Genomic DNA, 24370 nt, shown 5'->3' with positions numbered 1-24370 from the left:
TACTATTAAGGCGTTTTTGTAAGAAATGTATTTAAAAGTCCTCTTCGTGATCCCATGTTTTTTGCATAACCACCACTTCTTTTGGTTTTGAGGTGAAGTGTTTTCATGAGACTGTCCCTTACAGGTCTGACTGTTTATTAGCTATCGTAATAGATGTATGTCAAATATAAGCCCACTTTAGATGAGGGCTGTACTTTAATCTACACGTAGACGTGATTTATGCCGATCCGAGTGCCAGCTGAATAAACTATCTCATGTTACGAAATCAAAATGTTATATTAACATTAAGAGAGATCTGCAATCGAGCAAATACAACAAACGGTGTGAGCGTTCGTATTCAGATGACCTTTAACCTTACCAGTAAATACAGTATGTAAAGTCATTTAAACCCGGAACATGAAACCAAATTGTTTTCGCATACAACTACAGTTAAACCTGCGACGTGTCTTTAATCCTGTAATTTAGGCAGATGTATGTGACCGCGGTGTGGGAAAATGGTGCTATGGAGCTAGATGTTAGACAATACCTCAGAAGAGATTCCCAGACTCCTCTAGTACTTCCACTCTGTTTTTTTTTTTACCGTAGTTCTGTGTTGTATTTAATCGCGCGCGATCGCAGGCGAGCCTGGGCGTGCGGCGGATCCCTCGGGATCCGGGCTTGCGCTCCGTGATACCGAATGTAACGAGGCCCGAGATCCTCACTGCCTTACGAGACCAGCAAAAACACCCCGCCCACTGATGTCCGATTGGCTGAATGCGACGGAGCCACGCCCACCGCTCAGAGAACAGCGCCGCCACTCACGGCTTTCCGAAATCACCACGGCAACCCGATTCATAATAAACCTCCTTAAAGTAACAACGTCCTGTTTTTTTTCACGTCAACGAACCTTAGTCGGGGTGACGTCATATTTAATTTCTGACCAATTAAAACGAGGTTAGACAGAATTGCAGCACGTTCCATGCATTGAACGGTGGTTTGGCGACGTAGCTGGTGAAAACATAAAACGGTTTTGAAAACGATGTCCTTTATAGTGCGTGCCGTGGCGGTACAGCCTCGTTTTGAACCCGCGTTAAATTCAAAATGGCGTCTAACCCGATGAAAGGACGGTTCGCACCAAGAACGATAACTATAAAAGATCGTTATAAAAAACGTTTTCTGTATTAAAAAATGGCCACAGCGAGAAGTATGTCGGTGGAATCCCTTTCAGAACTGATGAATAAAAATATATTTTGATTCAGAATCAGTCTTGTTTTAACGGCCTCGAGAATTTAAAGCGTGTTCGTAGATTAAAAGGACGATGTCGTAAGCTAGCGTGGATACGTACACAGTTATCATTCTTGGTGTGAACGGGCCTCAAGGTCTGTTTAGATGACGTCGGATCACGCACGGTATTGAATGCACATTTATTTTTTACAGTTTCATGCGTGTAAATGGACAAATGTAGCATCGAAACACTTAGAGCAGCTGTAAATGTGTTTGTCAAATTTTTCTTTTTTGGTTTTTGATCCAAATTCTCGCGTAACGCAGCTCAAAAAAACGAAATTCGTTTAATTTTTTTGCCAATTTCATTTTTTCGAAGACCGCGACTATGAACGGGGGGATGCGGAAAGGTTCGTTACGAAGACAAATGTAGCATAACTCGAGGTCATCCGTGTGGTTTTGTAGTGTTCTGAAGGTACAGAGTTTAGTTTTCACATCGCATCGATTGTTTTTCATTTCTATTTTTACTTAAAACTGTGTGAGCTGATGATTTGTTTCATGTATATCTATACATTGTATATCCATGAATTGTGATTATTGGTGATGAAACTGATGTTTGAGAGGCCCTCTATAGACGGGACACGCCACTCGACGCTAATTCTACGATGAAATTTACAGAATAAAAGCTTTGGAGCTCTCGACGTGCACGGCCTGGCTCTTTTAGAAACTTAGCCGGCGTGGCCAAAGCTGTCAACATATATTCTAACGGTGAGACGGATGGGATGTCACGTCCTTCACCAGACAATCTGAACACAGGACGGTGAGTTGCATGTGCAGGGTCGGGCTGATAAAAGAGCTCATACGTTTTCCATGTGCTTTAGCGCGATGAGAGGAAACTCTTGTGCCAAAATGACGACGGTGACTGTGATCGGTGGACGGATGTCCGTCTGAGAGGACCTCTTCGTGTTTCTGTTTGTTCTCGTTCTTCTAATTGATAATCACCGCTGGGTTTGATTTTGTATTCTGTGGAAGTAGTTGGAGAAAAAAACTATTACACTGGATGTTTTTTATACATATGAATATAATATACAACGTACATAAATTAAGAGATGTCTGTTACACATCGGAACAATAAACAGAGAGAACCAATACTGTTGTGGTTGTTTCTTGTGTTTATATTAAAGCGGTCGTCTTGTGAGTAATAAAATAGTTCTTTCTTTTTTTAACATTTTATTAAACGTTCACTTTCAGGACTTTACGGTTGTCTCAGTCCTGAGGATAACAGTTAAGACCTCAAGTTTCCATTAGATATAAACACGTGGGGAGTGAAAACTTTTGAACTGGAGGTTTTTTTGTTTAAATATCATGTTTTTTATTTAGTTCTGCTGGGGGGTCAAAACATTTGGGTGATTTAAATATTTTTTGGACTATATTTAAATATATTTTACGTAAAATATATTATTCGGGATAGGGTTAAATAAAAGAAAAGCGTATTTTGGTCTAATAAATACCATTTGGCTGCTTGTTCAAGGTGTATGTAAACTTTTAACCACAAGTCTGTGTGTGTGTGTGTGTGTGTGTGTGTGTGTGTATACAGTGCTGGCTAGTAACTGATAACTTGTAATCTGGATTACATATTTAAAGTATTAAGCATTAAATTAAACATTTTCTTTCTCTTTGTATTTTTAGATTGATATGGTACAATATTATCTTATTTGAATCAATGTTACAAACGACTTTAAACGAGATTATATTACTTAAAATGTGTAATAGATTACGTTAGCAACTCATGTAATTTGTAATCAATAATGGACTACAATTTGTACCCACCTAGCGCTATGCTAATAAAAAAATGCTAATGAAAAACGGTTGGTTTAAGAACAAGCCAACGTTTGGGACGTTCAAATGAAAGATTCACATTTTTATGAGTTGCGTATTTAAAAATGACACGGTAAGAGTTTTGCGGATAAAACGCGTCACGTCGCTCCGTATTCTCTGACGACGATCTCACGACGGCCCGGCGTTATGACGTCACCAGCGCTCCAGCCAATCAGCGCTCGAGCTCCGCGGCACTTCCTCGAGGCCGAGTAACCAAGCGGGAGCAGCGCGCGCGGGTCGGAAGTCTCATTCCGAGAGAGCGAGAAAAAGAAATAAAACAATAAAGCAACAACAAGTAAACACTGTCAAAACTTTGCGCATATGGACCACTACACAAATCACTGAACTGCGGATCGATAAAGCAGCGCTAGGGCTGATAAATAAGCGCGCATAGGGCGGATTGAGGAAGAGTTAGCCGCCGCCGCCGCTGCTAACGCGCGACGCTAGCGCCCTGATTCATGACTGACTGATTTCAGCGGCTTTTCGGCTATAAACCGCGCTTTCCGTGGCCGCTCGGACTCAGAGGCGTGCGCGGCGTCGGCGGGGAGCGTGTTAGCGAGTCGCAGCGGGCGGTTCGTGTGGTTTTCGGCGGCCGCTGGGCTCGAGGCCTGCTCTATGAGGAGTTAGTGGAGCGGCTCAGGCGGACGGGTCAGGACTCATCAGGCAGGTATATTCACAGGTGTGCAGGTAAACGGGGGAAGATGTCGGCCCAGGCGCAGATGAGGGCCATGCTGGACCAGCTCATGGGCACTGGCAGAGATGGTGAGCGTTTCCTTCTTTCTCCGCGAATCGAAACTAAACCATGCGCTCGACTCCGTCTGCGTTTCGTTACTTTATTTGTTGCTTTATATATATATATATATATATATATACTCTCTTGATCTGTTTGACAGAGCTGATAAAAGTCACGCTTTTATGTGATTCGCAGCTCGTGATTCGGTTAAATCTATTTAAGCTATTAGCACTGAATAAAGTGATTTGATGGAGTCGTGTCAGATTGATGATCTCCAGTGATACAGTTGCTTCTATTCTCTATTTTCGTTTCTTTTATGATTCTGATTCCAACGACTTGTATATGATGGTATAATTTAAAAAATGTATGATTTGGTGGGAACGATATCCTATCAGTCAGATATTGTTACGTAGGAATCATTAATTTTGTGAATGCTTTGACATGAAAAGTCACACAATTCACTATTTAATTAGTCATTTTAATAATTAAAAAAAATTTTTGCGTGATTTTGTCAGAACGTCATTTTGATTTTGTTGTCTTGTCTTTGTAAAATTGGATTTTATTTATTTTATTTTTTTTACATTTTAATTTATTTGATTGACGTGTTCTCATGATTTCATCGACCTAATTTTCAAATCAAATAAGATTTATAATCTCCCATCCGATTATTTCATGCATATTAGATGAGAATCAAAATCAAAATTTCGTACTTGATGTGAATTTCATTGGATTTTAAAACTTCCATGATTTTTAGTTAGACTTAGTCTAAAGCTTCTAAGGTTGAGTTCATGATGCTTGGAGAACCGTGAGCGTGCGTATTTTAGATGACATAATTACTATGATTAGCATAAAATCATTTGTGCATTTATGCAAAAATTATAATTTGATCATCAGTGTCTTCATCTCACTATTACTGAGAACCATGATCTGATTGGTGAGTCTCGTCGGGTGTTCGACTCGTGATTGTGACGCGACTTGTTGACTTGTGATGCTCATGTCACGCAGGAGACACGATGAGGCAGCGGATCAAGTTCACGGACGAGCGGGTGTGTAAGAGTCACCTGCTGGAGTCCTGTCCTCATGACATACTGTCTGGAACCGTGAGTGTCTGCTTCTCGCTTTGATAAACGCAGGGCTGTATTCCCGTTCGCCGCGGTTTCTAACCCGTTGTGTTCGTGCAGCGCATGGACCTCGGGGAGTGCGTGAAGATCCACGACCTGGCTCTGAGAGCGGATTACGAGATCGCCTCTAAACAGCAGGAGTACTTCTTCGAGCTGGATGTGAGTATGAGCGCTTTGCGTTGGCGCGCCGTTGACTCGGGCTGACCGTGCCGTGTCTCCTCAGGCCACGGAGCACCTGCAGTCTTTCATCGCCGACTGCGACCGCAGGACCGAGCTGGCTAAGAAGCGGCTGGCTGAGACGCAGGAAGAGATCAGCGCTGAAGTGGCCGCTAAGGTAAAGCCCAGAGATCTCCGCTACGCTTTTGTATCGTTTCCATGCTGAAGTTTCACGCACCTGCTTTTTCACGCGCGCGCAGCAGAGAATAGAGCTCGGCGTGTCCGGTTTCGACTTCCTGCTTCGATAGGAAGTGCGTGCAGACTGTAAATCATTTCTTTTTAAAGGGACGGTGTCCTACAGAATATCGGTTTCGATGCAGAATAAAAGCATGATCGCAGAAACCCACAATTCTGACTTTGCTTTTCGCAGTTTTTTAGCAGCTTGTAATTATTTTTTAAGTTCGTATTGAGACGTACAATTCAGATTTTTTGCATTTAATAACAAATCGTTTAATCTCGTCATCATACATCTCTATCACTGTGTTCTTCTGCTTTATACTGCGTTGTTAAATGCACTATATAAATAAAAGTGATTGATACTGAAAATCTTCTATGATATCTTGGCATTTAGTAGCTTTCAGTTGTTTCTTTCTTCATCCTCGACCCGTTCAATGTCTCTTGCTCTGGTCTGTCAGGCGGAGCGTGTGCACGAGCTGAACGAGGAGATCGGGAAGCTGCTGGCGCGAGCGGAGCAGCTCGGCGGCGAGGGCAACGTGGAGGAGGCGCAGCAGGTGCTGGAGAAGGTGGAGAAAACACGCACCCTGAAGAAAGAGGCAGAGGTCAGCGCGGGGTCAGGGGTCTTTGCCGCCCTGAGGTCTTTGTGTCAGTGCAGTTAATCAGCGCTGCTGTGTTTTAGGACGTCTACCGTAACTCCATGCCGGCCTCCAGCTTCCAGCAGCAGAAGCTGCGCGTGTGCGAGGTGTGCTCCGCCTACCTCGGTCTCCACGACAACGACCGCCGCCTCGCCGACCACTTCGGGGGGAAGCTTCACCTGGGGTTCATCGAAATCAGGGAGAAACTTGAGAAGCTGCGGGTAAGGTGGCGGCTCGCGGGGCTCCGGCCGGGCCGGCGTCGGGCGGCTCCTCATAGACCCTGCGCTCTGTGATCCGCAGAAGGCTGTGACGGAGAAGCAGGAGCGCATGCGCATGAAGAGGAGAGAGGAGCGCGACAGGGACGAGGAGCGAGCCAGGGAGTGGGAGATGGAGAGAGAGAGGGAGCGCGAGCGGGAGAGAGAGCGGGAACGGGAGAGGGAGCGCGAGCGGGAGAGAGACAGAGAGCGGGAACGCCGGAGGTGCGCTGTCCTTCATATCACACGCCTCCGTGTTCATGAGCTTGCGTTTGAATCGGTGCAGACGTGTAGTCAAGCAACATCACGTCGGCTTTATTTCTGTGTATAATGCTAATTGTTTCATAGTAAAATATCAAATATATTGAAAATGTTGAATCTAATAGTAATTAAAAACCTCAAGAACCGTTTTAATCTTTCTTTTTTTGCATTTTGACTCCTGCCAATATTTTTAAGAGCACATTATTAAAGGAGTTGTTTGAACTGATTCACTGAATTCATTCATAGAAATGAATCAAATCCCTCTGACTTTTAATTAAAAAATGCTCTTCATCGTCAGCATATTATCAACCGAAGTCTTTCACCGTGATGATTTGTTGTTCTTCACGTTTCTCCTCGTCAGGTCCAGATCCAGAAGTGGCGAGCGATATCGGTGAGGATGGTCTTCCTGCTGAATGACGTCTGTTGTAGTGATAGAAGGACGTGCTGTGATAAAACGTTCTCTCTCTCTGCCTCTCAGGGAAGGAGGCAGCTCGTCCTCCCATCGCTCTCGCCGGCACCGTGAGGATGGAGAGAGGGAACGAGACCGGGAGAGGAAACACAGACACAAAGAGCGCCATCGCTCTCGCTCTCACTCACACAGGAGCAAGAGAAAGAGGTACGGAGGGGGGATGTGCTAAAATTGGTGTAAACAACATGACAGTGATACCAAGGATCAGTTACAGTAAGCAATGCACGCATGTACGTTATATAGACGATCAGTTTTAAAATGGAAAAAAAAGAAATAATTTCTAATTGGAATCTATGTACTTTTGCTTAAAAATCATGCAAAAAATTGTCAAATGATTTGAAACTCTTTAAAACATGTACATTTTAAAATACTGCATTTATACGTTTATACTTGGAATTGTCAGGAAGGGGTTTTGTTGGTTTTAGAAATTATTTTTAATTTTTTTAGAAATTAATATTCGGTTTGAAACTATTTAAAATTTTGTAATTTTAATGAACTATAATAATTTTTATAATTTAAATAGAATTTATTTATTTATATATATATTTATTTTTTTATTATTATGTTTTTTTATTAGTATAAATTAAATTCTAAATACATGTATATTACTTAATGATAAAATTGAATTTAACTGAAATTACTTCCAGCATATAAATTTTAGATTTTCAGTTCAGAGTTATTTTTTAATATTTAATTAAATAATCGTTAACATAAAAAAATAGTTCGAGCTGATGAGTAAGGAATGTTTTATGAAGCGGTGTATTCCCTCTTCAGCAGGTCCTCACACACCAGAGAGCAGGAGCAGCCTCTGTCTCAGGAGAGATGGCGGGAGAACGCCGCGGACGAGAGATGGTGGGACAACGGCCGCAGGGACATGGAGAGGGAGCAGTCCCCCGTCTCCCCAGACATGAGCCGGATGAGAGAGCGGGAGAGATCCGTGTCTCTGGAGAGAGATCAGCGCTCCAGCTCCGAGGAGAGGGAGTCCGGAGAGATCTAGATACTTTACGTACTGCAGCTTCCGATCCCTGCACTGATCTGTCAATAACTGGACCAGCTTTCCGTCCGGTTACTCTTACGTCAGTAGAAGCTCCGCAGCTACAGAGAGGAAGCCAGTCACAGATTTCTCACGTGTGTGTGTGTGTGTGTGAGAGAGAGAGTGTGTGTGTGAGAGAGAGAGACCAGCATCATTATTTGAGATACAGGTGACACCTCAGACAGTTACACACTTTGACCTAGTTGATCCAAACTAGTCCGCAAACCAAAAGAGAGCATTTGACGGAAGTGCTGTAAAGGGAAAGAGTGCATTTAGAAGTAGTTTATTTTTTATGTTGCAAAATAAGAGAGGCGGATGAAGGAGAACCTGCAGGAATATAAAATAGTTTTCATCTTTTTTAACTGGCTATGTTCATTTTTATTTTTCCTTTTTTTTTTTTTTTTTTTTTTTAATTAAAAGCTCCTTAAATGACTATTTTGATGTGGATAATTATTTTCTCATGTTTTTCATTTGATATGAATATAAACTGAGCTGAACTGAGCAGTAAACCTGGATTACAATGTGATTGATTTTTTTGTTTTGTTTTTTTCCTCCGCAAACACCAAACCATTTTTGTCCACACACACACACACACACACACACCGGCACAGGTTTGTAGCTCCGCTCACATTTATTTCTCACGGTACCACGGCGTGTGTGAGTTTCTCTTGCCCCCTTTTTCTCACTCTTTGGTTTTGCTGTGTTGAGAGGTTGTCTTGAAACTTCATCTTGCCTTGTCATTTATGCTATGAAATAATAAATCTCTTGCTTTCATTGTTTAAAGCGTTTCATGATGCTTTTTTTGTCTTTGTGAAGGCTCGTTTGATTTTCGATTTTTTTTCCTTCTGCTGAGATAAATGTGGATAATGCATTTCTGCACGAAAATGCCAGTGATTTTTTTTTTTTTTTTTTTTTTTTTTTTTTTTTTTACACAATTAACAAAACGTAAACATTAAAATGTTTATCATAAAATGTTAATTTCTTTTATTTATCGAAGCCCAAAATGTATTTTAATGTCACCAAATTGATGTTAGGCTACACAAATGTAGATTTAAGGGTTAGATCTGACAGAAACAGCTTTTTAATTGCAGGTCACCGTTGGTGTTGACTTCAATAGAAGTATACTATTTAAACTATTTTTTATATTGCCGTATTATTAATCATACATGTGCTACTGACCTAATAGGGGAAAGAAACCTTTTTAACTTTTATGAAATGCGTAATGTTTTTTTTTTTTTTTAGTAAAGTAGGTTCCGAAAAATAAATCACATTAATACGTGGCAAAAAAAATATATATATATATATATATATATATATATATATATATATATATATATATATATATATATATATATATATTCACATTCACCTAGATAACAAAAAAACGTAATAGTTCGCAAGGCGGTTTGTGCACGCGCGGGGGCAGCAGCGCGCGCTCTGCGCCGTCCTGTCGCGCTGCGTGACGTCACGTGCACGTGAACTTTGAAAATTAGCGCGAGGAGGAAGCGTCGCGCGAGGCGAGAGTTTTCGCCGTTTTCCTCCCCGATAAACATACAAACGCGAATCGATAAACGTCGCCTGGTTCCCGGGACTCCTCGACATGGCGCTCCTGACTCCGTACAGTAAAGTCCCGGAGCTGAACACCGCGACTGTGCTCGTGAGTAATCTCTACCGACACCGTTACGGTTTGTGAAGCTAATGTACCGCTTTTTTAATGTTTTGTGTTCATCTTGACAGTTGGTTGAAAGCGAGGAAGAGCTGCAGTCCAAACTAGCCGACGCCATAGTGCACCATGAGAAGGATTTCAACGTCAATGTGTGAGAGTATATAGTCTATAGACGATGAGTGTGTATGAAGTGATGTTATATTTCATGTTTAAGCGCTTGTAAATGTTTCCGTTGTCTTTCAGGCGTTTGGCCAGAAGACTCCCTCTCCCCGTGGAGAACAAGGAAGGCCGTCCTCGCGTTGATTTAATGGTGTTTATAGTGAATCTGCTCTCTGAGCACAGGTACACTGATCTTCTTCTCTCATAGCAGTGACTGTGAAACAACAGACTCTTATCTCTCTCTCTCTCTGTCTCTCTCTCTCTCTCTCTCTCTCTCTCTCTCTCTCTCTCTCTCTCTCTCTCTCTCTCTCTCTCTCTCTCTCTCTCTCTCTCTCTCAGTCTGCAGTCAGTGGAAAGCTCTCTCACTCATCTTCACTCAGACTGTTTCCTGGGGAAAGTGTGTTTTCTGGTGACTGATGGTGAGCGAGAACCTCATTCAACAATCATAAAGTGCACTTTAGCAAATTTTATCAATGTTGCAAACAGTTGTGCCGCTTCATATTTTTGTTAAAACCCTGATAGAGGTTTATTTTCGGGATTCTTTGATGAATAGAAAGCTCAAAGCTCTCATAACATTATTAATGTGACTAGTTTAATGCGTCCTTGCTGAGTTAAAGCATGAAGTTTCTGGACGTTTGGCCTGATTTCTGACCTGTCTGTCAATGATTAGTCAAAGTGTTTGTGAGGTCAGTGTGTTTTACGTGCGTGTCTGCAGCTCGCTGCGGCTCTCACACTCAGGAGCGTTTGGTCAGCCTGAGAAAGCTGGCTGCTTCACATCAGTGTCCCGTCCTCTGCGCTGAGCACCGGGTAAACACACACACACACACACACACACACTCTCTTTCGGTCACCCCAGGCAGACGTGTGTTACGGTGTGTGTCTCTCTCTCTCTGTCTCAGACGGAAGATGGCGTGAACGCAGCAGCCGTGCGGCTCCTCAACATCCTGAAGGTGTCTGCGGGAATGTCGCCCCTAGCAACCACTGCCCTTTATCTGTCCTCTCTGACCCGCTGCTCGGTGACCTCCGACCTCGAAGAGGACTGACATCCAGTGTGATCCATTAAGAACTCTAAGACTCGGTTCATTGCTTTGAATTTCCACACAGGAAACACAAGTTGCTCAACTGAGTTCAGGTGTGTGTTTGTTCACTGTCCATGAACCTGACCTTTCTCTGGGACTTCTGTGTGTTTTCCTGGCGGTCCAGCGCCTTAGTTAACACATCCAAACAGCAGGGGGAGCCATTGGGTTGCTCTTAACATATTCCCCAAATAATTACCCTGTTACCATATTTATAAATAACATAATAGAATTTTTAACCAGATGTCTGTACTGTTTTTATGTGCTTTTTTTTTTCAATATTTACTCCAATACTAGTAAAATGTTTGACTGTACTTAGCGAGTGCCAATTAATATTCCCATGTTTTCCTCAATTTTATGAAATATTAATAAGAATTAACTAAATAATGAATATTTAATTCTTTAAAAAAGAATATTATTTTAATATACATAAAAGAATGGACTGAATAAGTCCAAAGTTTTGACTGGTACTGAACCTATAAATCATTGTTCTTGCCCTAAAATATATATATTTTTTTAATAAATTAAATTTGTGAGATTAAATATGGCTAGAATCCTGTTATTTTGGATACTATTATAGTTACTGTTAGTAGTTTTTTTGTTGTTGTTGTTGTTTTTTCCATCTTAATTTTAGATAAAGTTTTAGTAATTTTGTGTATTTGTACATTTTGAAATAAAAATGAATCAAAACAGTTTGTCAATATATAAAAAATGGGAAATATTTATTTGGCAATATAAGTGCATGTTTAAAAAAAAAAAATAGAGCGGAAAAAAAAAAACAGCATCTGAAATTTAGTAACACACGCACACTAAATATATGCATGCATACATTTATTTATATATATTATAAGTGTATGTTATTCAATTTCAGATGCAGTTCATTTAATTTCTAACCAAATGTTTTTAGTTTTGGTGAAAAACGTTTTTTTTTTTTTTTTTTTTTTTTTTTTTTTGGTGCACTACAGTAACCTCATCCCAGAATCCTCCGCATTCCCCTTCGACTCTTCTGTGTTTCTATGACAACCTCACCTGTTGCAAACCAATCCTATCGGTAACCCGAGTCCTGAACAACGGACGTTCTTTGCGAAGAAATGGCAAAAAGGCTTTCTGGCGTTCTACCTGTTCTCTCTCTCTCTCACTCACCCAACCTTTCCGCTGGCTCCCTCGTGACTGACCTCATTCGGCAATCTCTTCGCTGGCCACTTCACGCACGAGGTCACAGTCCAGATATCCTCTCACCCCACAGACACACGGAGCTCCTCGGCTGTCACGAAGAGGCTAAGTTTAGAGTCTTTTTATTTTATCAAACCTACAAGCTTTGTGAGAGATGTTCTGTGTTTGGCTTCGACTGTCAAAGTCATTAAGGCACCAAATTATAGGCCTGTTATTCTCATGAGGTCACAGACTGAGACGCCGCTTCAGTGGCTTTGTGTGATATTGTTCCATGATCTGCTCTGCTGGCGTCCGTTAGAGTCCTTCACAAACACATCTACAGTGCAGCCGTCCTCCAGAGGCCTGCCTTTGTCCCACTCCACATTCTGTTACTGAATAATGCAGTGTGTGTGTGTGTGTGTGTGTGTACATGCTGAGAGACTGGCAGAACTAGATGGCAGTGGATGCGTTTCTCCCCGCACGTACTGCTTTCACACACATTCCTGCCCCTATTTATGGACAGGTAAAATGCGTGTTTTCTAAATGGAGCGCTACTGCTGCTATTGCTCATAGTTACTGATCTGAACTCACCCAACTCACATGTCTTGGTAAGGAAAGATACCATTTCGGTTAAAGCTGCTTCACAACAATGCTTGTGTCCAAATTAAGGCCCCATGCATCCCAACTCTAAAAATTTACTTGACATTCGGTGCACCTGGAAATAAAGCAACGCCTAAGAAGCATGCCACAAATTCTAGCAATGACATGACAACACTTGGAGCACCCGCCAACTGCATAGAAACGCCCTAGCAACCACGGGAAAAACTGCATGGAATATCTGGCAAATGCATAGCAACGCCCTAGCAACCACCAAACTCTAGCAGGCAGGTAGAAACGTCAAAAAAGGCTTAGAACACCCAACAACTACATAGAAACGCCCTAGCAACCACGTAAAAATGCTAAAAACCGCTTGGAACACCTGGCAAATGCATAGCAATATTCTAGCAACCAGCAAACACTAGCACGTTAAATGTTAAGAAATGTTAAAAAAGGCTTAGAACACCCACCAACTGCATAGAAACACCCTAGCAACCTGCAAAACGCCCTAGCAACTATGTAAAAATGTTAAAAACTGCATGGAATACCTGGCAAATGCATAGCAACGCCCTAGCAACCAGCAAACTCTAGCAGGCAGGTAGAAACGTCAAAAAAGGCTTAGAACACCCGCCAACTGCATAGAAACGCCCTAGCAACCACGTAAAAATGCTAAAAACTCCATGGAATACCTGGCAAATGCATAGCAACGCCCTAGCAACCAGCAAACCCTGGCAGGCATGTAGACACGTTAAAAAAGGCTTAGAACACCCGACAGCTGAATAGAAACACCCTAGCAACCTGCCAAAAAAGGACAAAAAATAAATAAATCACTTAGAATGCCTGCCAAATGCATAGCAACCATGTAGAAAGATTTCCAACACCCGGCCAAGTGCTTAGAAACGCCCTAGCAACCAGCAAACGCTAACAACCATCTATCAACATGTCAAAAAAAAAACACCCTCACAAAGCCCTGCAACATCCTACCAGTGCTATAGCAACAATCCACAAAAACTGAGTGACTCTACAACACAGGGCTACTTCAGGCACTATATATAACTGCTATATTATGAGATGTGTTTTAAGAGTACATGATCACCATCACGTTTTAACTGTGATTATCATCCTATGCCTGCATTATAATGATACAAGCTTCATTCAAACTGATTGTGTGTGTGTGTGTGTGTGTTAGACGGGCTCTCTGGGGAGCTCCAGATATCTCAGCTTTCCTGCCCTGCCTCTTCCTCTCACAGTAGATAATACAGGATGACACTGAGCTTCCTTACAAACACACACACACACACACATTCAGTCAGGAGATGGTCAGAAAGTGCTCAGAAACCAGATGCTCTCTTTCAGCAGACCAGCAGAACAAAGCTGGTATTGAGAGGAGAAATTAAACCACCGCTTGATGCTGGAGCTCAGAGGAAAGTCTCTGCTCAGAAGTCGCTCTTTTATTGCTCAGGAGACTTCGTCTGACTGTTAACTTTAATGTTTCTCTTAGATATCTCTGCAAACATCATCCTACAGTTTAAAGGGCTGCTATGTGTTTTCATAAACCCAGGTGACACGGGGAAAAAATATTTTCTGAATATATAAAATATTTTGTGTTTTTCATTATTTGTAAATAATTTTAATGTCATTTATTCATTTAAAACTTTATTTTACTTTTTTTCTCATTTTTTTATTATTTTTAGATGTGTTTGATTGGTTTAATAATTCTAAAAGTCTTTTGTGCATTTTTTAAAATTAACATTGTATTTATTTGAATTTTTTTTTTATTTCATTTCCTGTTTCATAAGAATGTTTTAAAGCAAATATTTCCACAGACCAAACTCCATTTATCTCTACGTTTATTTATTTGACAGCTCTACTGCGGAGTCCCTGGCTCCTAGATTGAAAAGCCCAGGTCTAGCAAAAAAGAAAAATCATCTTAAAAGCAACTCCATTCGTTCTTGAAGCTTTCTAGGAGAAACTCCGATGTTAGAGTTCATGCTGGTATGCTTTATACGTCAGCTATCTCGCGTGATATCATGTGGAGCTTTCGGATATGAGGTCAGGTCTCAAAACACTTGACTACGTGACAAATAAAGAGAGAGAGAGAGAGAGAGAGAGAGAGCAACTGTTGTGATGTCTGGTGTGACCGAGACAAACCCCCCGGGAGAGTTTAACACATGCTCACTACATCTCTTAAAACAACTGTAAAGTAAAAGCAAGCGGCAGGAAACCTCTGTGGCTCCGGTCACGTCCACAGACGTCCTGGAATGAGATTTGCGAGGGATGGAGGAGCGCGGGTGACCGTGACCGAGAGCGTGTGCGTCTGTGCACGGCTGCGGATCGGCCCGCCGTTTTCTGAGGATAAAGATTTCTGAGAAATGCCGGCCGACAGGAGAACGTAAACAAGAGGTGGAGGTTTAGCAAAGAGTAAGGGTCACGATGTCACAAATAAAGCTCATTCCAGACCCGGATCAGCTCAAGTGACTTCAGCATGTGATTACACAGCGGCTTAGAATAAAGCACTTCAGATGATTTCATGAACGGCAGAACAGGCATACAGCAGCCGTAGTTCTTCTAATGCTTAGATTAAATATGTATGTACACGTATACAGAGCAGTGATGGATAACAGGTTATCTGGATTTACAATATCACAAGATTATCAGGTTCAAATCAAGGTGAAAAAGTGTTTTCTAAAGTATATATATATGTATATGAGTGTGTATTTATATGTGTGTGTATATATATTATGTATTGTGTGTGTATATATATATATATATATATATATATATATATATATATACTACACATACTGTTTATATGTGTGTGTGTGTATATATATATATATATATATATATATATATGTAATATTTTTTAATTGTCTATGTTTAGACTTAGCTCTGCTCATGTGTATGTGTGTGTGTGTGTGTGTGTGTGTATATATATATATATATATAAATTTATATACAATATGTATGTATATGTATTCATGTGTGTGTGTATATATATGTGTGTGTGTGTGTATTTATTAAACAAATAGTGAACGACAAAAAGACACAATTCAGTTTTTCAGCAGATAAAAGCGACGTTTATTAATAAGTGTTGCTTTACAAAAGTGAGGCAAATGATTCTGTAGCACAGGTTAATGACAGTGAGACGAAGCAAGCGTAGAGAAGCACACATCTATGGCGTCGTTAGAATTAACCAATTTCACTCATTTTCTCCCAAATTGAAAAGAACGTTTTTAAATGAGGTTTAGTCCTAATCTGAGGCTCCTCCTGAGACCCTAACGGCCGCTGTCACGACATCATCAGATCAGCTGACGTTCTAAACCTGATGTGATTGGCTCTGCTCGTTCCTAGGCGGTTACCTTAATCAGGCCAGGCGCCATCTTGGATCTAAAGATTTTTAAACACTTTTCTGAACCCTTGATGAGCCGAACAATCAGCATGCCGTCAACCGTCCAATCCCGCGGCGCTGCCCTGACTCAGGCCTATAAACACGGTCGCTTGTTCGCTTTGGGTTTTAGACGTGATTTGTTCTCTGCAGATAGTTTTTAAATCATGTGAGCTGCACGGTAACTTCTACTGACTAATGCATTAACAAGACAAGCGGTTTTTTTTCGTTCCGTGACGCTCGGCGTGCGGTTTAGCCGGCGAACCCGATCTCCTTGTAGTAAGCGTCGATGTCCCCGATCACGACCTCCATGACCCTCCGGAGCGCGCTCTGTCCAGCCCCGTCCAGGCCCGCCTTCTCCGCCATCACCTTCACCAGCACCTCCGTGATCAGCTGAACACACACACACACACACACACACACACACATTAGTGCGTGACTCGGGACGCTCCGACAGACACGACTCGAGTCAGTGTTTCTAAGAATACGTGAAATCTTGTCTGCGTGCAAATGGGAGGAAGAGGGAGATTTCAACAGTAACGTTCAAAACCTAATGAGTTTCCTCTACTGCTAACAATTTGGGCAGCATCCAGTAATGATGTCTACTGTATCTGGACTGTGCTGAAGTTATGATGAGTCCAATATCAACACTTTACAGTAGACTGTATAATGTGTGGGAAATATATGTGTGTATATATATATGTGTGTGTGTGTGTATGAGGCACTAGTTCAGTTAGATGTAGTTTTGACACAGAAGTGAAGGTCAGGCTGTGGCCGAAAGACTCAAATGTTACCCTGAAGTTGTTGAGGGTGATCTTGTGTATGTTGGCGTGAGAGGTGGCCAGCGGTTTGAGGATGGCAGCGTGGTCTCCTCTGGCCTTCAGCAGCTCGCCCAGCTTCTTCAGCACGGTCGCTCCGTGGGACGCCACCGCCGCGTTTCCCGCCAGATCGGACTGAGAGATGCCCACGAACTTGGGGAACAGCTTCTGAGTCTCCGGGTGCTCCTTAAACAAACTGAAGACACAGAACACGTCAGGCGAGCCCCGTCAAGAAGCACGCTGAGGTTAACCGGCCTCGCCTCGGGAACTGACCGGGTCAGGACTTCTCCTCCGTGACCCGCGAAGTCGGCCTCCACGGCCCCCCAGCATTTCAGAACCTGGTCGAAATCGGCCATTGTCTGCGTGAGGAAACAAACCAGAAGAGACGCACCTGTCGTTAGTGACCAGCGCTTCGGCCGCTTGGAACAGCGCTTGCTCCGTTGACGAAGGCGTTTGTGGGCGACGCGTTTCAGTGTGAGCCGTTCAGATTAGCATCACATGTCCTGCGCTTCACTCATGACGGGTATTAAGCCACTTCCAGCCGGAAAGCTACTTTAAAACTATACGCATTGAAGAAATGCGGCTCATATGACCTCCTGAACCCATGTCAGGCGGGAGAGCATTATATATAGCGCTCTTGTTTCCACACATTAAATTTGTTTTTAGATGAACGGCTGACCTCGAAATTTGACCTCGAAAGAACTCATTAGCAGCGTTCGGCCAATACATAGACTTTAACATGGATCGTTTTCAGTCGGCATTCATTTGCACAATAAGTGGCATTAATCAAAGCAATGTAGCATCTATCGTAGTTTAATAAACCCCGCAGTGAAGTTCATTGGAGGCTGCAGTGATCTGGAAAACGTCCCTGACCTTCAGGATGTCCAGTTTCACTGAGCGCTCCGCGGATCCCGTCTCGTCCCGCACCACTCACACACTCTCTTTCTTTTTTTTTATGCACTTTTTCAATTCAGTTTGGACTTTTTTGAGTGTTTGCCCTTTCCTTTACGCTTTTTCTTTCTCAGCAAATCCTGCCATGGACTATATTTTCATTCATCATTATTAAATCTTATTTGATTATTTTACGATGTCTCTGAATTAGTTTAAAGTTACGATTTCGTTTTAACTTTTTAAATGCGCTACTTTATTCTTCTCGGACGCTTTTTTAATTGCGATTATACTTTTTTTGCACGTTTTCCTTTTGTTAAAAAAATTATTCTGCGACATAATAATTACCTTTGAGTTTAATTTAAGCAATACAGGTACAGTTAATAAAAAAACCCATCTTAAATATGAAAATGACCTCTATTTACATCTTTTTCTTCTGCGCAAAGCATTATAAAGTCCAGTCAAGCTCCTTACCGATATCGGCGTCTTCTCTGTAGAGTGTGTGACTGGATGTGGCTTTGGAAAACTCCCCAAATGAGCTCAGATCATCACTTTTCCCCACTTTCACCTTTTATACAGCGTCCCCGTGATGTCACTGCCCCTCACCTGTCAATCACACTGTCCCTCTCCTTGTCTTGAAATGTTAACCCCACCCACAATGCTTGCCCCACCAGCGCTCTCACACACACACACACACACACACACACACACACACACACACACACACAGATCTGCTACAGAAGCCATTTGAGATGCTCTCTGTATTATTCCACAGCAGTCGCAGTGCTTCACAACACACAACCTGCGAGCTGCACTCGCTTTAAAAGTCATTCTGAGACGCGTCAGATGTTTGTTTTTTTCTCTTTCACGAGCTTGGCCGCTTTATCATGCTCCTCTGCAAGTTCACGAAGTGAAGAAACAAACAAACAGATGAGGCATCTCTGAGTTTGATTCGGGGTGAATGGATGCACGATCAAGTTTTTATAGGAGAGTCTGGCTCGGGAAAGCAAAACAATGACCGGCACGTGTGCAAACAAACACAGGAAAAGCCGCTTAACCTCGATCCCGTGCTTTTTATATATCAAATATGAACAATAAAGCAATAAAATCAGCGCGGCCGTATCTGTCCTGGCACTCATTGTCTGTCTGCCTCAGTCACCAGACAGGTGTATTAATAGCATTTGTGTAGGGTTGTGGGACGTGTGTGTGTGTGTGTGTGTGTGTGTGTGTGTGTGTGTGTATGGAAAAGCCATTCCCCTCCATTTGGACTGGTTCAAAGGCGGGTCAAGATCAGCGTCCAAGGCCAAACTACCAAAACCTGGCAGAAATGAGAGGAGACAAATACATTAGCACCAACTCTGAACTACAAACGCTTTCCACCAGATAACAATAAAGTTGTGTTTCAGTCACCAAGAGAAAAAATGCTCTGCCATAAGACAGCCTGTGTCAACTCGCTGACCTTCTTATAGTTAATGTTTACTGAGAGACTGATGCACTCAGTGATCTACAGAGTATTGGTTTTGACGTGATTTTAGCGCCATCTAGAGAAAAGTTTTAGTTCGTGCATTTTTTTTGAAGCGCCTATACGATATTTCAAGTCTAAAAGTACTTTTCTGACAGAAAGTGTCGGGTTAGAAGCGTAATCTTGTTTTTAGCAGGCACGTAGATCCAGCGCCCATCGACTTAAAGGTATTTAAAAGCAAAACAAAGGTATTTAAATAAACTGTTTTTCTGGCTACATAAAAGTCTTTGCAAATCTTCCTTCCAAATAAATTCCACAATAATAAAATATATTTAGAAATATAAAATGTAAATAATGAATTAGAACATTTTTATTTATTGAAAAAATAATGAGAAACGACCGTGGGTCGTCGGTTAAGGGGCTTTTATTTTGGCGGGTCGTGTAGCGAAAGTGAGGCGTCTCTTATTATTCAAGCTTCACGTGCGGGTCGCCATTTTTACGTGCGTCCGGATCCCGGTTCCGCTCGTTTCTCTCCAAAAACCGCTTTTAACGCCGAGTAATAACGGATATCACCGGCAGACGACCCTCGAACCTCAATCGCCTTCGTCGCAAAGAAGACAAAGACAGATAACCAGGGCGTCTTCGTCGTCATGAATCCCGAATAGTAAGTTAGTGTAGAAAAGCGCCGATGACACATCAAACACACATCACCTGCTTCATTATTATTCGCACGAATCCCTGCTGCGTCAGCTCAACAACACACCGGGGTAAACAAAGTGTCGAGGGATGTGCTAGGAAGTGCTAGGATTCGTTTGCCGCGGCTGTCCGGCGCGCGAGACCAACCGACCGTTAGCCGTCTCGAAGCGATTTTAAAAGTGATAGTTCGCGTAAATATCGACGTTTGCGTGTTTGCGCGCGCCGACGTTTCCAATAACGATGCGTGCAGTAACCGGGACTGAGTTTCTGCCGCTGTCTTGAGCGCCACGTCGCAAGTACGAACTGATAACTTCATAACAGCGTAAACACTCGTCTTATCGCGTTTATAATGAAATAAAGTCACCCCGGGCTTCTTCGTCCGCTCTGAGGGAGCCGATGAAATGTGATCTTAGGCCCGGACTCACTTTTTCACTGAGGTTTATGACATGTTGAGTTTTGTTTCAGGGGCTGTTGGGTAATAAAGTCACCTGTTGCCACAGGACTCAGTTTTACCATGGCTTCACCGTGATATATCATGCCATAATTCATAGAGTCAGAAATGTTTTGTTTTTTTGCATCATGCAAGAGTTATTTCTAGTCAGTATTAATGGTTTCTTTAGATTGTTTTGGGGTGGAATGTGAGCCCGTTCACTCTCATTATTTCATGGCGGTCACGTGATCGTTGAGACTCACACACACACACACACACACACACATGGACATCCTGTGTTTTTTGTCTTTCAGTGATTACCTGTTCAAGCTCCTCCTGATCGGAGACTCTGGCGTGGGGAAGTCCTGTCTTCTGCTGCGTTTCGCTGTAAGTTATCGGCTCTTATCAGCTCGCTCTCAGCGCTCGGGTGATTTGACTGTCAAAGAGCTGCGTGCCAAAGGTGAAGGGTGGCCTTTCTGCAGACGGAAAACCCGGTTATTAGCGCAGAATCATCCGTGATTGTGTGTGTTTCCGCAGGACGACACGTACACGGAGAGCTACATCAGCACGATCGGAGTGGACTTCAAAATAAGGACGATAGAGCTCGACGGAAAGACCATCAAGCTGCAGATCGTAAGTGCGCTCCGCTCGAACGCCTGAAGCTTGAGTTCATGCTCAGTTTCAGCATGCACTCAGGGAGTTTAAAAGCTTTGAAAGTCATCTATTTATGCATTTATTCGATCAAACATACAGTGAAAATCGCAAATATTATTACCGTTTAAAGTGAGTGTTTCCTGACTGAGTATATTGTAAAATGTAATTTATTCTGGTGAGGAAAGATGGGTTTTTACTCCAGCTCACGCGATCCCTCAGAAATCCTTTTAATAGGCCGATTTGCTTCTGAAGAAACGTTTCTGGTTGCTGCTTTATGTCTTTGTGGAAACGGATGCAGTTTATTTTTCGGCTTTCTTTGATGAATAGGAAGTTTGAAAGAGCAGCAGTTATTTGAAATCTTGAAAAGGATGAATTAAAATGTTAAAAGTATTAAAATTGTAAATTTGAAATAAATAGTATAAATATTAATATTAAATAAAATAGTTTATTACATTTAAGACTATTAAAAACTGTTTATTCATTTTATTTAATTTTTTTCATTTAATTTATTTTTAATTTTATTATTTTTCAGTTTATTTATTATTATTATTATTACATTAATTTCAGATATATCGTAAATGTATTTGTTTCGCTGCTTTGTTTTTGTGGAAACCGTGATGCATTTTATTTTCCAGGGTTTTCTTTTCTGTCACTTTTGAATGGTTTAAAGCAGTCTTTGTGTTTTGTCGTCAGTGGGACACGGCCGGTCAGGAGCGCTTCCGCACCATCACGTCCAGCTACTACAGAGGAGCTCACGGGATCATCGTTGTTTACGACGTCACGGATCAGGTGACCAAACGTTCCTTCGGAGTGACCTTTCACACACGCATGTGTGTTTCGGTGGTGTTTTAATGCGAGTGTTTCTTCAGGAGTCCTTCAACAACGTCAAGCAGTGGCTTCAGGAGATCGATCGCTACGCCAGTGAAAACGTCAACAAGCTCCTGGTGGGAAACAAGTGTGATCTGACCACTAAGAAAGTTGTGGATTACACGACGGCGAAGGTGAACGGGACGCTGCGTTCGGCCAAATCAAGACACTGTACAGCTCCCGCTTTTTCCTGGTTGAAACGCAAGAAACTGGCTGATTCATATTTCACATAAATTAAGAATTCATTAAATTATTATTTGTTAAACTTTTAAATCATTGTAATTAACCATTTATAAATTCGAAATATACATTTCTAGTTAATTTAAATGCATTATTTATTTTTAAATTAATAATAAAGCCTGATTAAATGCATATTATTATTATTATTTATTTATTTTTTTTTTATTATTATTTGTTAATCAGTAAATAATTAATTATTTTAAATTAAGTTTACTGGTTGAAATGCCAAAGAACTAATAATGAAATAATAAATTAAATGCTAAATAAGATTTTTTTAAACAAAAATCAAACATTGTAATTACAAAAAAATGTGAAATTTAAAAAAAGTGTAAAATTTAAAATAGTACATTTAAGATTAAAAAAATTATTCTTTTCTATTTATTCTACATTAATTTCCAATATATCGTAAATATATTTGTTAATGATTCCTCTAATGTCAGGTGTGATTAATCACAGAAAACTTTTTAAAATTATTAATAATTTTTATTTACGGCTCTAAACACTATATAGGTCAGACTATTTAAATACATAGTATGGCATTTCCGTTTAACTGCTAAACTAAAGCCTCAGTTTGAGATCAGTCTGTTTCCTGTGTTGCAGGAGTTTGCGGACTCTCTGGGCATCCCGTTCCTGGAGACGAGCGCGAAGAGCTCCACTAATGTGGAACAGGCCTTCATGACCATGGCAGCAGAGATCAAGAGGAGGATGGGCCCCGGGGCCACCGCGGGGGGCCCCGAGAAATCCAACGTCAAGATTCAGAGCACGCCGGTCAAGACGTCCTCCGGAGGATGCTGCTGAGGAGCCAGCGACAGTAACCTTACCAACCATACGCCACAGCTGAGTTAGCAGGAAGAGTGTGTGTGTGTGTGTGTGTGTGTGTGTGTGTGTGAGAGAGAGAGAGAGAGAGAGAGAGTGTGTGTGTGTGTGTGTGTGCAATAAAGACTGTGAATATTAAAGATAAGGAGAGTAAGAGAGGATCAAATTAAACATTGCCTGGTATTGAATCATGCATGCACATGGATGCATGAGCAGACAAACACGTCTGCCGCCGGCTTCTCGGCTCAAATTCCGTGCGCTTCTTAGACAAGCATCCAAAAGCACTTCCTGAGGAGCGCCACCAGGTTTGGCTTTGAACTTCCTCTTCGGAACTCTGAAGGAAGCGGTGGACGGTGATGTCACAACTGACCTCGGAACAGCGGGTTCCGTTACCATTCCTTAACCCGGCGGGGTTGCTACGGCGACCTCTCCTTCAACCGCTGCCTTCTCTCTCGTTCGGTGGACCGTTCGCCCATTAATTCTGTTGTTTTTTGTGGGGTTTTGTCTGTTTTTTTCAGCATTTCAGTGACCAACGGCACACTTCCAATGAGCTAGTCCTGTTTCTGACCCGTGCCACCTTTCTGACAGCATTATCATCCCGTGGCCTTTTTTTGTAAATCGAGAAACAGGTTCACACAGCTCTATGAGTTTCTATCAGAATGTGGGTTATTGTGTATATTTAGTTGCCGGTAGCCATTCACTTCCATAGCAAGGAAACAAATAGAGTGAAAGTCAATGGCTGCTGGCAAATGTTTAAAAAATATGAACCCGAAAGAAGCTCAAACAGGCTTCATACAGCATACGGGGAGTAAATGATGAACTGCTCCGTTAAAAGTCAATATTATCCATTAGTTATTATTGCTCTTAATTAGTTTTGATGCTTATACATCATGTATATTATATGGAAGCTTGCTTTTGTATCCATGGGATAAAAAAGCTCAAAATTGCTAATTGCAGCTTTTTACTTCACAATTCAGATGTTTTTGGGGGGTTTTTTGCTCTGCCTTTTTATTGCAATTATGAGAAAATGTAAAAAATTTCATAATTTCAATATATAAACTCACAGTTGTGTACATCTTGCAGGATTATTATAGGTATAATTTTTATTATATATATATATTTATATATATATATATATATATATATAAACAATATATATATATATATATATATATATCAGAATTCTGAGAGAATAAGTCAGAATATTCGTTTATTTTTTTTTATTTTCTTTTAAGTCCAGGTTCTTAAAGAAAACCAGAATTATGAGATATAAAGGCCACTCAGCTTTTTCCTCCTGTATTTTCGTTCTCTTTTACGTCACACGATGTTTAAATAACCCATGAAGGAAAAGTTTATTAAAAATGGTTTTAACTGGAGTGTTTGGTGGTGTTTCCAGGCTGGAGACTGAGAGTCATCACACTTCTACTCAGTGCTGCCAAACAATCACATCAAACATAAATATATACACACACCATATGTTATAA

At 41.5% G+C, this 24370-nt stretch overlaps 5 protein-coding genes across 6 annotated transcripts in view; 4 read left to right on the top strand and 1 right to left on the bottom strand.

Annotated features, from left to right (window-relative positions):
• Positions 1-2349, top strand: part of mri1 (methylthioribose-1-phosphate isomerase 1) — a 12216-nt gene extending 9867 nt beyond the window's left edge. Inside the window, exon 6 of the mRNA XM_043223872.1 lies at positions 1-2349. This exon is cut by the window's left edge and continues 914 nt beyond it. The gene's annotated coding sequence lies outside the window, so the exon portion shown is untranslated.
• A 916-nt stretch (positions 2350-3265) lies between these two features.
• Positions 3266-8760, top strand: zgc:158803 (LUC7 domain-containing protein). 2 transcript variants are annotated; one of them, XM_043223543.1, is made up of 10 exons: positions 3266-3840; positions 4817-4911; positions 4993-5091; positions 5156-5266; positions 5784-5927; positions 6005-6181; positions 6261-6439; positions 6837-6866; positions 6954-7091; positions 7722-8760. In XM_043223543.1, the coding sequence occupies exons 1-10, from the start codon at positions 3780-3782 to the stop codon at positions 7939-7941; spliced, it is 1254 nt and encodes a 417-aa protein (XP_043079478.1). In that variant the 5' UTR covers positions 3266-3779; the 3' UTR covers positions 7942-8760. The 2 variants fall into 2 exon arrangements, with proteins under 2 accessions (XP_043079478.1, XP_043079406.1); XM_043223471.1 differs by having other exon boundaries at positions 3267-3840; positions 7719-8760.
• A 671-nt stretch (positions 8761-9431) lies between these two features.
• Positions 9432-11122, top strand: pane1 (proliferation associated nuclear element). Its single transcript, XM_043224150.1, has 6 exons — positions 9432-9634; positions 9715-9794; positions 9887-9985; positions 10142-10221; positions 10518-10609; positions 10702-11122. Exons 1-6 carry the CDS (start codon positions 9578-9580, stop codon positions 10843-10845), a joined length of 552 nt encoding a protein of 183 aa, XP_043080085.1. The 5' UTR covers positions 9432-9577; the 3' UTR covers positions 10846-11122.
• Positions 11123-15679: 4557 nt separating this feature from the next.
• On the bottom strand, positions 15680-18341 carry mb (myoglobin). Its single transcript, XM_043224370.1, has 4 exons — positions 18196-18341; positions 17107-17192; positions 16810-17029; positions 15680-16408 (listed from the first exon to the last, which is right to left on the bottom strand). The coding sequence occupies exons 2-4, from the start codon at positions 17187-17189 to the stop codon at positions 16268-16270; spliced, it is 444 nt and encodes a 147-aa protein (XP_043080305.1). The 5' UTR covers positions 17190-17192; positions 18196-18341; the 3' UTR covers positions 15680-16267.
• A 1304-nt stretch (positions 18342-19645) lies between these two features.
• rab1aa (RAB1A, member RAS oncogene family a) lies at positions 19646-23959 on the top strand. Its single transcript, XM_043224041.1, has 6 exons — positions 19646-19847; positions 20624-20696; positions 20847-20942; positions 21657-21752; positions 21833-21964; positions 22671-23959. Exons 1-6 carry the CDS (start codon positions 19834-19836, stop codon positions 22866-22868), a joined length of 609 nt encoding a protein of 202 aa, XP_043079976.1. The 5' UTR covers positions 19646-19833; the 3' UTR covers positions 22869-23959.
• Positions 23960-24370: the final 411 nt, after the last annotated feature.

Source organism: Puntigrus tetrazona, chromosome 1 (genome assembly GCF_018831695.1).
Source record: "Puntigrus tetrazona isolate hp1 chromosome 1, ASM1883169v1, whole genome shotgun sequence".
NCBI classification, from domain to species: domain Eukaryota; kingdom Metazoa; phylum Chordata; class Actinopteri; order Cypriniformes; family Cyprinidae; genus Puntigrus; species Puntigrus tetrazona.
This window is presented reverse-complemented; position numbering and strand designations above follow the sequence as displayed.

Excerpts from the sequence above, each read along its gene's own strand:
- zgc:158803 (XM_043223471.1), top strand. The coding sequence starts at position 3,780 with ATGTCGGCCCAGGCGCAGATGAGGGCCATGCTGGACCAGCTCATGGGC. Across the intron at positions 5,267-5,783 it reads GCGCTGAAGTGGCCGCTAAG|GCGGAGCGTGTGCACGAGCT; the intron begins GTAAAGCCCAGA and ends CTGGTCTGTCAG. Across the intron at positions 7,092-7,718 it reads CACAGGAGCAAGAGAAAGAG|CAGGTCCTCACACACCAGAG; the intron begins GTACGGAGGGGG and ends TTCCCTCTTCAG.
- mb (XM_043224370.1), bottom strand. The coding sequence starts at position 17,189 with ATGGCCGATTTCGACCAGGTTCTGAAATGCTGGGGGGCCGTGGAGGCC. Across the intron at positions 17,030-17,106 it reads GGAGGAGAAGTCCTGACCCG|TTTGTTTAAGGAGCACCCGG; the intron begins GTCAGTTCCCGA and ends CTGTGTCTTCAG. Across the intron at positions 16,409-16,809 it reads TCACCCTCAACAACTTCAGG|CTGATCACGGAGGTGCTGGT; the intron begins GTAACATTTGAG and ends GTGTGTGTTCAG.
- pane1 (XM_043224150.1), top strand. The coding sequence starts at position 9,578 with ATGGCGCTCCTGACTCCGTACAGTAAAGTCCCGGAGCTGAACACCGCG. Across the intron at positions 9,635-9,714 it reads TGAACACCGCGACTGTGCTC|TTGGTTGAAAGCGAGGAAGA; the intron begins GTGAGTAATCTC and ends TCATCTTGACAG. Across the intron at positions 9,986-10,141 it reads AATCTGCTCTCTGAGCACAG|TCTGCAGTCAGTGGAAAGCT; the intron begins GTACACTGATCT and ends TCTCTCTCTCAG.
- rab1aa (XM_043224041.1), top strand. Across the intron at positions 20,943-21,656 it reads AGACCATCAAGCTGCAGATC|TGGGACACGGCCGGTCAGGA; the intron begins GTAAGTGCGCTC and ends TTTTGTCGTCAG. Across the intron at positions 21,753-21,832 it reads TTTACGACGTCACGGATCAG|GAGTCCTTCAACAACGTCAA; the intron begins GTGACCAAACGT and ends GTGTTTCTTCAG.